General features: G+C 42.7%; 1 protein-coding gene across 1 annotated transcript in view; it reads right to left on the bottom strand.

Moving 5' to 3' along the window:
• Window positions 1–16,865, bottom strand: part of ATP2B4 (ATPase plasma membrane Ca2+ transporting 4) — a 48,679-nt gene that overhangs the window by 11,561 nt on the left and 20,253 nt on the right. The window contains 11 exon segments of the mRNA XM_044674925.1: window positions 1,031–1,138; window positions 2,680–2,891; window positions 3,044–3,257; window positions 3,903–4,094; window positions 6,053–6,156; window positions 6,591–6,678; window positions 7,026–7,205; window positions 8,181–8,409; window positions 11,087–11,328; window positions 11,953–12,195; window positions 12,561–12,775. Coding sequence (XP_044530860.1) covers window positions 1,031–1,138; window positions 2,680–2,891; window positions 3,044–3,257; window positions 3,903–4,094; window positions 6,053–6,156; window positions 6,591–6,678; window positions 7,026–7,205; window positions 8,181–8,409; window positions 11,087–11,328; window positions 11,953–12,195; window positions 12,561–12,775 — 2,027 coding nt within the window.

Here is a 16,865-nt window from a genome sequence, read left to right as displayed (position 1 = left end):
CCCTCCCTCCCTCTTCCTCCCTCCTTACACACACAGAAATATATATACAAACACACATTCTTCAAAAAATAGTTGTATTCGCAACGCGTGGCTCCCTTCGTCCACTCCCCCCCTCCCTCCCCCCGACTTCCTCCCGCTCTCGCGGGGCTGGATGGGCCTCGCGGAAGCTGCCCAGCGGAGCAGGCGGGCTCCCACGGCCCGGGTGGTTCGCCTCTTCTCGGAGCACACAGGCGGCGAGGCCCGAGCGGGAGGAGCGCTGGACGCCGCTGAGGGGCCCGGGCCCTCTCTCCCCGGCGGGCGGTGCTGGCAGTGGCGGCGGCGGCGGGGGCTTCTCCCCGGGTGCAATATGTTCAAGAGAATGGCGGGATTTGGGCCCGACTCCGGCGGGCGAGTGAAGGGGGTTACTATAGTTAAACCTATAGTTTATGGTAATGTTGCTCGTTATTTTGGAAAGAAGAGAGATGATGGTCGGTCATACTCATCAGAGGATGGTCTATGTAAAGCCATATAGGAAGGAGGATATGTCAGTCAGTATATGTGAAGAAAATCCAGTTTAAATTGCATGAAAGTTATGGTAATCCTTTAAGGGTTGTTACTAAGCCACCATATGAGATTACAGAAATGGTGAATTTGAAATAATCACCAAAATATTTTTCATTGATCCTAATGTAAGGCTTGTAACACTTTATCCCTTATTAAAGCTATTTCAGTCAGACACCAAAAAATAGTTGTTTTCTAAGAATATAATAAAATGACCCTTTCCTTCAAAGGTTCTAGTGGAGGTCAAGGCATGGCAGGTGGCAAACTTAAAATCTAATGGCACCAGAGAGAGAGATGCCTTTGAGCTCCTTGAGGGCAGTGAATATGTCTTTTCCTTTCTTTTCATCCCCAGCACTTTTCACTAAGTACAGAGAAAGCGCTTAATAAATCTGTTTACATGTGCTGATTAGCATCTAAATTGCTAAACTGGTCAGGGCCCTCCCAAGATACAAGCAGAGAATTAGGATTATGAAGGGAAGAAGCGACTCACCTGGCCCCAGAGCAGCTCTGATATCCCAATGAAAAGACACCAAAGCCACTGGTCCATATCGAGTGTTGTGCAGCTGAAGGGTTTGCCCCCCCATTCCACTATTAAGATCTGTAGGGGAGAAAAAGAGCATCATCAGAGCAGATGAGATGGTGCTCCCACTTAAATAGGGTCTTCACTCTACAAAAGGCTTTCCTCACAACCACCAGGAGAGGCACAGCATGAAACCGTTTTCCACGTTTTAGAGATGAGAAAGCTGAGCCTTAAGAGCAGTGAAGTGATTTGCTTGTGATGACATAGTTAATAAGCACAGGTGGTTTCAAAAGACTAAGAAATGAAATCAGTCCAATTCCTTTATTTTGACAGATAAGTAATGTGGCTCAGAAAGTGACCTGCCTGGCTAAGGGCACTTAGGCAGGGCTTGAGCATAGTCCGTTTGCCCCAAAGTCAGTCCTAGCATTGTTAAAAGGGCATGGGCTTACAGTTAGAAGACCTGGGTTCAAATCCCAGCTCAGCTGCTCACTACCCGTGTTACCATTCTATAGGTTTCATAAGATGAAAAGAATCATAGCTTTAGAGTGAAAAGGGATCTGAGTGTAGGGTCACACAGTAAGTCACATGTCTTTTTGGCTTTAAGTTTAGTATTCCATCTGACGTTACCCTGTCTCTGCTTCACTTTCCTCATCTATAAAACAGAGAGGTTGGATTAGCTGACCTTCTAGTTGGTGCCTTCCAAGTCTGAAACTTAGAAGCCCAGTTCTTACAGTCAACACTATCTGGCTTTTCCTCCAGGTCTACCACAAACACATCAACCAAACACCCTATAATAAGTACACAAAGGAGAGCAGTTGGACCAAAAAAAAAAAAAAAAAAAAAAGGAGAACTTTGCGTTTGGGGAATTTCAGATTTAATGGAGGAAAGGCATGATGATACAAACACACACACACACACACACACACACACACACACACACGGAGGAATGAGGATAGGTCTAGCGGTGGTCAAAAGTTAGCCACATGGGGTGTTATGGAGATGCCAGAGTTAGAATGACTTCCCTCTGCTCCGAGTACTGTGCAAAAGGCTTCCTCTGTAGGAGTCATACTCACCCTAGCCCTCCTCAACCAGTTCAACACCACAGGCATAAGGAGAATTGGGACCTAGAAAGCCATGTCACTCACACAGGCCAAATAGAGAGAGGAAGGCTGCCTTTTTATTGCCAGTTACAGATGGGATCCCAGAAGAAAGTCTGGCAAGGGTGTTATCAAAGTCAAGCCCAGTTTTCTGACCTATCTTGCTCTTTCCATACCTATCTCTTTCCTTAGGGACTCCCGATTCTTCTCTAAATAAGTATTCTGATGATGGCGGGAGCTTCCCATTGCTCTGATAACTCATTGCATTGTTGCTCCCTGTACTCGCTTGTAAGGCAATTTTGCATTTCCACCATGTTAGATCAACAGTAAGGAAATCTGCAAAATTTTAACCCTTAGCCTAAGTGCCACTCACTGAACACATCCTGTATTAGACTTGCCCAGGATATGGAGTCCCAGATAAATGATATCTAAACTCCCAGCTTCAGCCCCTCACCACTGAAGGTGGTCTCTTGCCCTTCCAGCTCTCTCCCCAGGACCTTGCCTATCCAGCCTTGGTCTTACCTGGGTGAAAAATGTGCCCAGCAGCACTGAACAGAAGATAGGATTATGGTGTATGCCTTCAAAGACATTCCTCTCACCATGGATTTTTCGGGCATTGATTTCATTGAAGAGCTGCATTAACACGAAGACATTGAATACAATGGTATAGTGTTGGGATGGTGGGGCATTCAAGGGAGCTTGCCTCCCACTGTCCACGTCAAATATCCTTTCACCTAGGTAGGGAAGACAGGATAAGGTTAGGGGCTGGTTTAGGTGAAACCCTCCAAACACAGGATCCCAGTCCTCAAAAAACAAAACACCTTGCCCACTCCCCCCCAAATCTTGCTCTCTGTGATCTTCTTTCTTCACCTCTGCCCTGGCTCACCAGCAAAGAGAAGGGTAAAGATGATGATAAGCTGGTAGAAGGCGTGGCCCAGAATATTTTTCATCATCGTCCTGGAGATCAGTGGCTTATCACGACCATAGGGTCGTCTTTTCAGCAATGCCTCTGTGGGTGGCTCAGTAGCCAGGGCCAAGGAGGCAAAAGTATCCATGATCAGGTTCACCCACAACATCTGCACAGCTTTCAGTGGGGAATCCTGGTAGGGAAGAAGAGGAACTTTTCTGTTCTGAGAAACCCTTCCCATTCTTCAACCCCATTCTTCCTTTTGACCTTCCACCCTTACATAGAACAAACACTGGGGGCAGTTAGGTGGTTCAGTGGATAGAGAGCCAAACATAGAATTCTGAGGACCTGGGTTCAAATCTGGCCTCAGACACATCCCAGCTGTGTGATCCTGGGCAAGTCATTTAACTCCAGTTGTCTAGCCCTTGGTACTCTTCTGCCTTAGAGTCAATACTGACAGAAGATATGGTTTTAAAAAAGAAGAAGAAACAATAGACTTTGGCAGGAGAGGACCTGGAACCAAGCTCTAGCCCCAAAACTTACTAGCTAGTGACCCTGGGCAAATCATTTATAACTTGGCCAAAATTCTGTTTGCCTTCTACTTAAGATGGAATCGATACTCTTCTAACAGCTTTCATATATGCCTTCACTACACTGGAAGGAACAAAGTGCTTTGCAGGCCATAGCTTATGTTTATAATTACTGGTGCTCTTTCTAAAGACATCTGAAGGATAGCAGATGTGGCCTATAACAAAGGTTTCTTGACTTCTCATCTACCCTAACAGCTTGCTATTTCCCATTTTTGAGCCATCCCCTATCCTGGGCTCCCTCACTGCACCTGGGTGAAACAGGCCCCAGTGAAGGCAACAATCACAGCCACCACATTGACAGTGAGCTGGAACTGTAGAAACTTGGAAATGCTATCATAGACATTTCGACCCCACATCACTGCCTTAACAATGCTGGTAAAGTTGTCATCTGTTAGGATGATGTCTGAGGCCTCCTTGGCCACGTCTGTGCCTGCAATGCCCTGTGGGGGAAGAGGAGAGATGGAAGAAAAGGACCACAGTGAGGAAATGGAATACAACCACCTAGCCCAAGGCCGTCAGACCTGGCTTTAGCTACTAGGTCAACAGTGTGGCTTTAGACAAGTCATCATCAACCTGGGTCCTACTTGTTGGTGCTGAATCAGATAGTCTTTAATTTTCTTTCTAGCTCTTATTCTCTAATTTTGTGAATCAACAAACTAACAGTCCAGTGGATCTGAGGTAATTCGACATAAGTATAATTTGAAGGACCTAGGTTCAAATCCCAGTAGATTCTTATTAGCTGTAATGACTTTGTCACATCATCTCTCTGGGTTTCAGTTTCCTCATTTGTAAAATGAGGGGGTTGGACTTTATGATCTCTAAATGATCTCTTTATGATCATTTTCCACCCCAAATCTATGATCCCATGAAACCCTTCTGACCTTTAAGAGGCTACTGAATGAGGCATTGACACCAGAGGGCACTATGGGCACCCATGTGGTAGTCACTGAACCAGAACAAGGACACTACCTCTCCAAAAAGCTCCCAATTCTTTCTTTCTGGGAGACATCAGCCAATAAATTGGTGTGGCAAGATGGTGGAGGTAGACTTGGTGGACCTTGACAACTGACTGGATTTGGGCAGTGACTCAAAATGAGGAAAAGAGGCAGAAATGGTCAAAAGAGAAAGCTCTTAATCAGTTTAGGAATAAACTCAGCTCCCCATCCCCCGCCCGTTTTTGCTCACTAACCAGACCAGACCCAGATCATTGGTCTCCCCAGGCCTTTTTGCTTGAGGGCTATGTTCAGGTATAGGAAAAAGTGAGGGAAGTCCTAGATCATATGTATCATGCATGGCCATTTACTCCTTCTTTCCCACCCCTACCACCACCACCATAGTCCAGACAACTATTGTCTTTCCCCTTCAATCCATCCTGCACACTGGGGATGTCAAATATGTGGCCAATATGAACTACCAAAATGTAATTGGGAAAAATATAACAAAACAAAAAATGCAATATAGATATTAATATCTGGTTTTCTAAGTCAGTGTGTGGTCCAGAGAGGTCTTTATGTATAGTTAAGTGTACTCCCCACCCCCAACCCAACCTTCCTATCTCTTTCAGGTTGACGCAACTGCCAGATTATTCCATAGGCTAGAGAGAGACAATGGAGAGTTCTGAACAGGAGAGTGATATATGGAAAGTAAATGTCCCTTGAAGCTTGAAACTCAAATTCCTAAGCCTAACATTAAGATCCTTTATAATGTGACTCGAGTTGGTAATCTAACCTCTCACTGTTCTTATTGCCCTTCCCACTCAAGCAGACTAGTCTCCCATGATCATGCTTTTGATCCCATCAGTTATTACTTCATCTTCCCTTCCACCACATCTCCACTGATTCTGAAGGCCCTGATCCACTAAGTCACTTTCCTACATATTTTACCCACAATCCCTACTTCTTGCCCCTACTCTTTGGAGGCTTAATCCCTTGTAACAGTCTTCTCATCTACATGCCAACCCCCCCCCCCCACCCAATTAGAATGTAAGTTCCTAAGAACAGACTCTCTCTTCTACTTGGTATTGTCCATAATGGCTAGCTAGAATCAGGTATTCAAAGATTCATAAATGTGTGGGATGGATGAACCCATATACTATGTGATCATGTTATACAGCAGCACTTGGTCCTAAAATGATTTCAAGTGGAAATCATTGGTTATGTTTCAGTAGAAGCTGGTTTTTCTGAATTACTCTCCAGGATTACAAACCACTCCACATCCACCACCACCACCACCACCACCACCACCACCACCCCGACACAGCTTCTGGTAGAGGGAAAGACAGTGTTAGTCACAAAGCAAAGGGTGGGAGTGAAGGGAGATGAAGTGACAAAGGCACCAGAAACCTGACTTGGTTTCCAGTTTGGAGAACATAGTTTGAACCAAAGAGAGAACTGGTTACCATGGCAAAGCCGACATCTGCTTTCTTCAAGGCTGGTCCATCGTTGGTACCATCCCCTGTAACAGCCACCACCTGCCGGGTCCCCGTAGTACTATCAATGATGCCTGTAACACACATGTGCTAAGTGCAACGGTCCCAGATATTCTGCCTACCCCCATCTGCCGAGATTCTGGGGGTGTCTCATCTCACTCCCCTTTGAACTTCTTGCCTCTTTCTTCCCCTTCTTCTCCCTACATGCCTTGGGCTATTCTGTGGCCATATCCTGACCAGAATTGATAAGGTAACCTTCAGGATGGAAAACTGATGGGGCTCTAGAACATAACATTTTGCATTAATCTTCCCTTGTTTGAAGCCTACATATTCCCCAGCAGACTAAGTTTCCCAGAGGCAGAGGGTATACCTTTTTTCTTGTTGGGTCTCTCCTTAGTAAAGGAATCTGCCCCTGAATGATGCTTGGGACAGAGGTCTGTTTATTCCTACTGCACAGCCCATACCTGTCAAGCTTTGACTTACTTAAGCTGGAATCAGCAGGTCTCACCTTTCACAAGTGTGTACTTATCAGCAGGGGATGATCTAGCCAGCACTCGAAGTCTGGGCCATATCTTATCTAGCAGATCTTGGTCCACCTGTCAACAATGAATAATCCCAACCCCGCATGGGTCAGTCAAGGATGAAAGAAAGCCTCCCTGCCTCCAAAAAAAAAAACACAAAAAAACAAAAAACCAAACACAAAACAAAACCCCTTAACCATAGAACACTCAAGTCTATCCCTGGCTGGAACCCAGGACTTCTAATACACTCTTTGATCCCATAGTCCTTTGAGCCAGGGTAGTCTGGCTTTCAAAAGCAATTGAAGAATCAACCTGATTGTCCTCTCGAATTTGTGAATCAGTTATGCGGAGGCTTATCCATCTTGCTCTTTACTCTGGCCTCCAGTCACAAATCCCAGATGCTCTGGGGTCCGAGCACCCACCTCACCCTTCTCATTGCGGATCATCTGGTTGAATTCTTTGCCCTGTAAGCACAGGAAATCATCACCAGGAGACAGGATGCCGCACTTGATGGCAATAGCTCGGGCTGTATTGAGGTTGTCTCCTGTCACCATTCGGACAGTGATTCCAGCTCTTTTGCACTGACTGATGGCCTGAGGCACCTATGGAAATATATGGGGGAGAGGAGGGAAGATAAAGAGATGAGGGTGGACACACCCAGTGAAGTTGGCTACTTTGGTTCAGGGGCATCATTGGAAGAGAAGGCTCATGCAAAGATGACCACATGAAGAAAGGGGGATAACTTGGAACATGTCCTGGACCTAACCTATCATCCCCTTTCCTGCCTGGAAGTTATTTCTTCAACACTATTCTTAGCAGCACCAAAAAGTTCACAACTCCTTGGTACCAGCTTCCCTTGGCCCATACAATGTCATAAGATAGGCCTATAGCTAATCTTGTGTATGATAAATAATAACACCAATAACAAAAATGATGACTAGCATTTATGCTATATGGTTTGCAAAGCACTTTATATTATTTCATTTGCTCCATATAATAACCCTGGGAGGCTGAGTGCTATTATCATCACCCCCATTTTACAGATGAGAAAACTGAGGTTGACAGATGTAAAGTGGCTTGCGTAGGGTCACACACACATACATTTCTGAGGCTGGATCTGAATTCATGTCTTGATTCAAACTTTTTGCTATTTTCTGTTTAGATACCTAAGTGGAAGTCTACTGAAAATTTAGGGTGGACAGGGTGGGAGTGAGATCGGAACCCAATCCAGCATAGTCTCTTTATTTTTCATTATTTAGATAGAAAACCCAATAAAATCTAGCCTTGTTTACCACTCACTGACATGAACCATATATCATGCTCAACATTGGTTACTACTTTCTATGAGCAGAGAGTGGGATGTAAGATTACCTTCTCTTGAAGGAGGGGGAAAAAGAGACCAAGAAAGAGATGGATGAAGTGGTTAATTTTCCCAAGGTCACATGGTGAAAAATTGAACTAGAATCTAGGTCATTGAGACTGGGACTTTTGTCATTAGGTCATGCTAATCAGAAAGATGAATAGCCACTTGCCAGACTCCTATAGGCCCTCTCCCTCAGGTTGGGCATAGGCCTTACCTCTGGGCGCACAGGGTCTTCAATGCCAACCAAACAGATGAAAGTCATGTCGGAGAGGACCTCAGCTTCATTATCCCAGTCAAGCTCATTTTTCAAATCTCGGTAAGCAAGACAGATGGTCCGAAGTGCCTCATTGGCCATTTGCTCAATCACGTTTGTTGTCAGATCGTCACGATCTTTGGGTTTGAACTCCCTGGGCACGCCCTGGCTGTCCATGATATATTTGCACCTGGGGAAAGGGTAGAGTCAGGTGGTAGCATCCCATAAAGTCTGGCCTATGGTGAATTATCCTTAACAAAAAGTCTTATTCCACTGTCCTTATTGTGACTTGGAAGGAATCGTAGGTTCTCAAAGCCATTGCCAGGATGAGAGCACAGGTTCCGACAGGTCCTATGAAGCTGGAAAGGCTCTGAGAAGAGTCTCCAAATAAGACTGTGCCCATTACCTGAATACAGGCCTAGTATAATTTAGAGGTACTTATCAGCAGTTTCTAAATCATTGAAGAAATGATCAATTTCAATTAGAGTATAGTGAAAAGAAAGATTTTATTTTCTCATCCAAGTTCATCTATCCTTGGACCCCTTATGGCCTCCATAGACCCAGGTTAAGAGGACCTGCTCTATAGTCTCTAACCAGACAGAAGCTGTCCAGGCAGTAAACTTTTGGGTTGCAGACATATGGTTGTAAGGATAAGGCATAGACACAGGTGAGTGTCCTCTATGTGTGTGCACATCTGTATCTGTCTCTGTCTATTAAAGACAGCTACTTTGGATTATTTATTTGCTCTTTTGAGACCTTAGTTTGCTTGCTTTCTTGCTTGCTTCCTTTCCCCACCCCAAACCCTTACCTTCTGTCTTAGAATCAATACTAAATATTGGTTCCAAGTCAGAAGAGTGGTAAGGGTTAGGCAATGTAACACTCCATTTTACAGATGGAGAAACTAAGGCCTTGAGAGAAAAGTGACTTGCCCAGTGTTACACAGGTAGTAGGTTGCAGAGCTTGGCTCCAAACACCTGGGAGCTGATCTCTAGTCTTCAATCCCAAATCCCAAGCTCTTTAAGCCTTCTAAGATGATTTTCTCCAATATTTTGAATACTTCTAGGCTCTTCTCCCCCAGAGTCACACAGCTGGGAAGTGTCTGAGGTCAGATTTGAACCTAGGACCTCCCGTCTCTAGGCCTGGCCCTCTGGTGTGGCCAAGAACAATTTTAGTACCTAAGGCAGATAATTAGTGTTGTCAAAGAGAAAAAAGGTCCTAATAAAAAGGTCCCAGAAAAGGCTTCTTATGTCATCAGATGCATACGTGTTCTCTTTTCTTCTCTTTTAGTATAAAAAAATGCACTGGATGCACTGGAAAGAACATTGGTCTTGGACTCTGATCTACATTAGAAGTCAAGCCTTGACACTTGATCCTGAGCAAACCATGACTCCTGAGCCTTAGAGTTTTTCACATGTAAAATAAAATAATACTTTAATCAATAACAGGGCTATTTCATGAAAACTACTCTGTAAGTCTTTAAGCAATATATAAATATGAGGGTTATCTCTTTTCTTGCAGTGGTGATGGTGGGGAGGAATGGAAAGGGGGACTATATGAGGTGGTCCCAGACTTGTGATTTCATTGGCATAGGGAATTTCTGATCTAGATGTTTCCTCAGAGTAGACTGGCAACCTGTTTTCAACTCAGTTTTAAAGAGTCATGGGGGAAGCTAGGTAGCTCAGTAGATTGAGGGCCAGGCCTAGAGACAGGAGGTCCTGGGTTCAAATCCGGCCTCAGACACTTCCCAGCTGTGTGACCCTGGGCAAGTCACTTGACCCCCATTGCCTAGCCCTTACCACTCTTCTGCCTTGGAGCCAACACACAATATTGACTCCAAGATGAAAGGTAAGGGTTTTAAAAAAAGAAAAAAAGTTTTAAAGAGTCATTATTATGGGGTGCTTTCCTGAGGACATCTTTGCTTTCCTTCTGTGGTTTATGCTCTGACCTGGGGCAGGAGAACAGAGCTATGCCAGGACAGAAAAGTACATTCCTGATATGTCCCCAACTAGGTGATATTATCAATAATGGTGCTCATTAGAGTAGATTCTCTGCTTTGTATTGAAGAGGGAATGGGATCAAGGAGAATTTCCTTCTATGATTAATTTTTCCTTATCAAGTGGAAGGAAAAGAATTTTTTCTTACCAGGTGGCAACCTAAAAGACTTCTAGAAGAGGAGTTGTGCTACTCCTTTTAGTGGATTCCTGGAAATCTAAGAGCAGGGTATATATCCGTGGAAAGGAGTGGAGAGGGAAGAAGGGCTCTTGTGCAAGGCCCCACCATCATAGATGTCCCTATCTCTCTAATCCACTGCACTTTTAAGCAGGCCTCAGCTTACATGCACTCTCATAAAGGTACTGTACCCAGTGTTTTGAGAGTTTATGTGAGGAATGCTAAAACCTTCACTTTCTTTTAGCTCAGGGCTTGTTAACCTAGATATGATCTATGGAGAGATTACAGGTGGTCCATAGATTTGATTTGGGAAAAAAATACCTTTTTTTCCATATGAACAATTTCCTTTGGAATCCTCTTCATTTTATTTTGTGCATTTAAGAATATTTTTTTTTATAACAAAAAGAGGCCCATAGACTTCATCAGACACCAAAAAAAGTCTATTCCTATCTTTCAGACCCTTTTGTCTCATCTTTCTTCTTCTGTGCCCTAATAGGGATGAGATGTGGGCTAATGGGAGGGAAAGGAGTCTCTCCACTGAACAGAAGGGGAGAGGTACAATGATTTGAATGTGGTCACACACCACGTTGGCATGGAGAGTCAGAGTGGAGACTCCAGCTGCCCAAAGGCTAGGATGAAGTTCTCTCTATGGAGGGAAGGAGGACAGGCCTTGTAAAGGGAACTATAGGACAGCTCACTTTCGCAGCATGATCTCCGAGGCCCCCTTGCTGTACAATCGAAAAGTCCCATTCGGGTTCTTGATAACTGTGGTCATTGATTTGCGGACCGAATTGAAGGTGTAGACTTTGAATATATTCTCCTCCGGCATCTCTTGCCTTATAGTTTCATAGTCAAAATTCAGATGTGTGACAAAGCCCAGCAAGGCACACTCTGTCTTGTTGCCTGCCTGCCGTGGAAGCCCCCCTTCCTTCTCTGGAGGCTGAAAAGGAAAGAACATGGAAGCTAAGTGAGAAGTCCCAGCCCAAGGAGGCCAAGAAAGGAGGGAGAAAAGGCAGCCAATGGTGTCTGGAATGATTGTTACTTTCCTAGAAGAACAGCTGACTGGTCACTTCCCAGCTATGAAACATTTTACCTGTTTTAGGGGTAGCAAGGGATGGGGAGGGAGAAGAGAAATGGCCTAAGCTGCAAATTGCCTAGCCTTTTCCAGAAAATGTCTTTCCCCCCCATTATTCATTGAGTGAAAGGAAATAGCTATTATTTGCTATTAAGACTTTTTCTGCTATAAATGCAAATAGCTCTTCCCCAAAAGGTTGCCTCTGCTAGGGAATTAGTGGGTACCTAAAGGACCCATGGCTCCTCTCATGCACCCATATTTTCCTAATCTCATTCTATAAGTCTTTACATAGTTTTGCTCAGGGGTGATGAATTACAGTGCGATAGAAAGAATGCTAGATTTGGAATCAGAGGACCTGTGTTTGAATTTTGCCACTTACTAGAAATATGATCTCAGGCAAGTAACATAGCCCTTTCCTGCTTTGTCCAAAGATTTAGAGATTCCCCTTTCCTGTGCATTCATGAACATTCATGTCAGGGGAAAACATACCAGGACCTTGGACGTATAGCTTGAGTTGATGGAGATGCCATTGACAAGTACAGACAGAGTAGCGGGTGCAATTTCTTCTGCCTTGGGGATTTCCTTGTAGTAAATGTTCCCTATGTAAGCCTGTACCACTGTCATGCGGTTCAAGGTCAGTGTGCCTGTCTTGTCGGAGCAGATGGCCGTAGCATTCCCCATAGTTTCACAGGCATCCAGGTGACGCACAAGGTTATTATCCTTCATCATTTTCTGCCAGAAGAAGAGGACTGTGAGAACCAGCAGGACTTAGCTCTAAGTACAGAACACGGGAAAGAAAGATCTTCCAGTATCCCTCCCACACCTCATTCACTAACTTGTTCCCCTGAATAAAAAAACAAATTCAAGATGAATTTTGTGGGTTCTATTACAAATCAAAGTCTTCTAGGGCAATTGAAATGCTGACCAAATGGAGAAGGGGTCTCTCCCTAGCATGGATGTCAAAGGCTTCTTAATCTCTACATTTCATCTAATGTTCTGAGGGAACATGATCCATTCCCTGAGCTGATCTATGCTGTTGGAACCTTCCCTTCCCCCTAAGTGTTCTCCAGAAAGGAAGTATGAGGATCCCACTTCACCTTGACAGAATAAGCCAGTGAGATAGTGACAGCCAAAGGTAACCCTTCTGGTACAGCCACTACGAGCACAGTGATCCCGATGATGAAGAACTTGACAAAGTACTGGATGTAGATGGGGGTGCATTCTGCTTTCCAACTCTGACCTTTCACCCCGAATGTGTCTATCACGAAGAGCAGTATCAATATGGAAACCGTGAGAATGGACATGAAAAGACCTGTCCAGGGAATACAAGCAACGTTAGCTCCTACTCCAAGTTCCCTGCTGGGAAATAAAGGACCCTAACCTTGGAGGCTCAGAACTTTCTTCTCAAGAAAACTGGCTGAAATTCATTCCCTTCACTTTGCAAGGTATCATCCCTAGTCCCTCCCTTGGATATATTGCTACATGATTGCTCTATTTCCTTTATTTCCTCTATTTCTTTATTACAATAAATCCCTAGAGTACAAGGACTAGTTGCCCAGAAATGCTGTAGATATTTTATGAATGGTTGCTGAATGAGCAGCTCTGACCTTTCATTATTTAAGTTGATGAGTCACAAACCTGACTTGCCCAGACAGAGCTAACCTAACTCTATTATTGCCCTCTGGACAGGCAATAGCTAACTATTGCTTACGTGCTCTACTCTACTCCATAGGGATTGTGAATTGAAGGATAAAATCAATATAGAATTAGAGGGGGATGAAATTTTAAGCAGAGGTTTTAAATTGACCAAGGGGATCTTTCTCAGAGAAAAATGACAGCTATTTTGTACATGCTAAATTGTCTTTTAACCAAGTGATTCCATGATAAGGTGTGAGGATTTATTTTTCACATACTGTATTAATTCCTAGGGAGAATTACTGTATATTCATGGGTCTGGGATCTGGGTCAGAGATATTCACAGTCTGTTGCTTTATTCATTTTCTCCATTTTTAAGAATCCCAAGGAATGTCTTCTATTTTTAACAGAATTTGGTTGATAAAGGGAAGAAGAGTTCTTTCCCCAAGTGATCCCCATGATGTAGTTATGGGGATGGATGGGTAGGTTGATGGACCACCCCTTAATAAGCTATTACCAATTAAAGGTGTTTTGGGATATTCAACGGAGGGGCTGAATAATGCGTTCCTAAAAATCTATTTATTAAGCTGCCTGACCCAGCTAGTCACAAGAGAGCCATAGATACCTATATCACTTTACCAATTATGATGCTGGCCTAACCAATACACCTGATATGATCAGTAGACTTATATTCTTACCCCCAAATCAGTCTCTCAAGATAATTTTAATCTTTACAAAAGGGAGGTGATATTAGCAAGGGAGAGAGTGAACTCTAAAGCTTAGATCTAGAGAAAGGAATTATGGGCTGATAACTCCCTTTCCCCCTCTCTCCACCCTGCCAAAGAATCTAATAATCTAATGTTTAATACATATGTTAAGTCATAAGGAGTAATGAAATCTGAATCCCCAGCAAAACAGTGTTTCACCCAGAGCAGGTCTTTAATAAAAGCTCAGACAGAAAACTTATGATGAAGGCTATCCAGAGATGAGAAGTTCAAACCAACAATTCATTCAATAAGTATTTATTAAATAGCCTAGTTCAAACCAACAATTCATTCAATAAGTATTTATTAAATAGCCTATTCTTCAAGGCACTAAGGTGCTGAGGATACAAAAATAAAAGTGAGATGCAAATTCTCTCAGGCTATTGTAAAGATTAAGGGCATATTTGCATGGAATACTATAAAATGGGGAGCAACAGTTAGTAGATTGATAACATAGTCATGATGACGGAATTAAGACATCAAAAAGAAAAAATACTATGACAGCATAGATTCTAATAAGTTCAAATTTAATCAGACTAAACATAAATGTCCTTAAACACTGGAGTTCTAAGAAAAAACAACAACTTAGGTTGGTGAGGCTATTTAAAAGTAGCTGAAGAAGCCTAGAGATAGGAGGTCCTGGGTTCAAATCTGACCTCAGATACTTCCTGTATGACCCTGGGCAAGTCACTTAACCCCCATTGCCTAGCCCTTACTGCTCTTCTGTTCTAGAACCAATACATAATATTGATTCTAAGATGGAATGTAAGGGTTTCTTAAAAAATGGCTGAAGAAATAAGGATAAATAATAGTGGAGAAAAATGATTGTTGGGGAGGAATACATATCGGTTACCCAAAAATATTTGAAGGACAGATTTGATTTGTTCTATTTGACCCCATAAAGTGGAAATATGAACCATGGTTAGAAGAAGCTAGAGAGAAGCAGATTTTGGCTCCATATAAAGGAATGACTTTTTAACAACTAGAGCTATACAAAAGTGGAATGGATTATTTTGGCAGCAAGATGATCACTTGTTAGGGATGTCATACATGGGGTTCTGTTCAAGTACAGGTTGGATAAAATATTTAACATCGATCAATCATTAAACATTTATTAAGTTGGAGTCTGGAAGGCCTTAGTTCAAATCCAGCCTTACACACTTACTAGCTGTGTGACCCTAGGCAAATCACGAAACCTCTTGGTTCTTCAGTTTACTCATCTGTGCAAATAATAATAGCACCTATCTCCCAGGGTTGTATTGAGGATTGAATGTAATCCTTGCAAAGCACTTTGTAAACCTTGAAGTATTAGGTAAATGCTAGCTATTATTACTATTAACAATAATAATAAATATAATTTTCATAGGAAGGTACTAGCGATTAAGAGAACAGGAAAGATGTCACGTGGAATGGGGTCCATGTAGTAATCCTCAATGGAAACCAAGGATTCTAAGAGACAGAGGTAAGGAGGGGGTGCTTTCCAAGCATGGGGGACAGTCAGTATCAAGGTATAGATTCCTTCCATCTCTGAAGTTTTTTTCTTCAATTATATGTAAAAACAATTTCCAGCATTAAAAATTTTTTTTGAGTCTTCAGTTTTTTCCCTCCTTCTCTCTCCTCCCTCACTGAAAAGGTAAACAATTTGATATAGAGTTTATATGTACAATCATGTAAAACATTTTCCCATATAAGTCCTTTTGTGGAAGGAAACACAAATAAAACAATTAAGATTTGTTTTGAACTGGATTCACACTCTTATCAATTCTTTTTCTGGAAGCAGATGGCATTTTTTATCATGAGTCCTTTGAGATAGTTTTGGATTATCATATTGCTGAGAATAGCTATTATTCACAATTGTTCATTATACAGCATTTCTGTTGTTGTTTACAGTGTTCTCTTGCTTCTGCTTACTTCACTCGCTTCAGTTCGCGTAGATCTTGCCAGGTTTTTCTGAGCTCCTCATGCTCAATATTTCTTACAGCAGTAAGTCCATTCCACTCCAGAATTTCATCGCAATCATATATTATAACTTGATAGGTATCCTTTCACTTTCCAGTTCTTTGCTCCCTCAAAATGAGCTGCTTTAAATATTTTTGTACATATGGGTCCTACTCTTTGACTGGACTGCAGTGTACAAGGTAGAGAAAGGAGTATGGTCAGAGAAGGAAGAAGGGAAAGAAGGAAATAAGTGTATTTGAAGCACCTACTATGTGCCAGACACTGTGCCAGGTGCTTTACAAATATCTCATTTGATCCTCTCCACAACCTTAGGAGGTAGGTGCTATTATTATTCACATTTGACAGTTGAGGAACCTGAGGTGGAGATTAAACGACTCACCTAGGGTTGTTTAGCTAGTGTCTGAGGCTGGATTTGAACTCGTGTTCCTGATTTCAAGTTTAATACTCTATCCACTGTGCCACTTAAGTTGCCTTTAGGCAGAGAGAAAAGTGAAAGGAAAAGTTATAAATCTTGGAAGGAGAAATTTTCTTCCTTCTGATATATAGGGAAGCCACAGCAGAAAACCACCCAATGTGGTGGAAAGCCAGCTAGAGAAGCCTTTTGCTTGGGCACTATCTCAAGTTACGTTGTAGACAATCTAGCTGTAAAACATCCTTTAGAAATCTTTCTCCAAATACTCTTTTTCCCTCTGTTTGGGATTATGTAATTACCAAAGGGGCCAAATCTGCTCATTCTTTAGCAATGTGATTAATTTTTACTAACTGAAAAGTGAACTTCAAGGAATTTATAAGATGTATACAATAGTACTGACAAAATAGAACTCGGGCTAAAAAAAACTTGTTAGCTGAAGTCTGATTTCAGCTCATCATAAGGGAGAAATTTCCTAACACTTAGAACTAAACCAGAACAAGAATGGGCTGCTTTGGAACATAATGACTTCTCTATCACATGAGAATATGAAGCAGAGGCTAAATAATTGGGGATTCCATCAGCCTTCTTTGGGTTGAAGTTCTGTGAACCCCTTTAACCTTTTTTCATTCTTT

Source organism: Gracilinanus agilis, chromosome 4, assembly GCF_016433145.1.
Source record: "Gracilinanus agilis isolate LMUSP501 chromosome 4, AgileGrace, whole genome shotgun sequence".
Classification (NCBI taxonomy): Eukaryota; Metazoa; Chordata; class Mammalia; order Didelphimorphia; family Didelphidae; genus Gracilinanus; species Gracilinanus agilis.
Note: the sequence above shows the minus strand (reverse complement) of the source record. Positions and strands in the feature narration are given on the sequence as shown.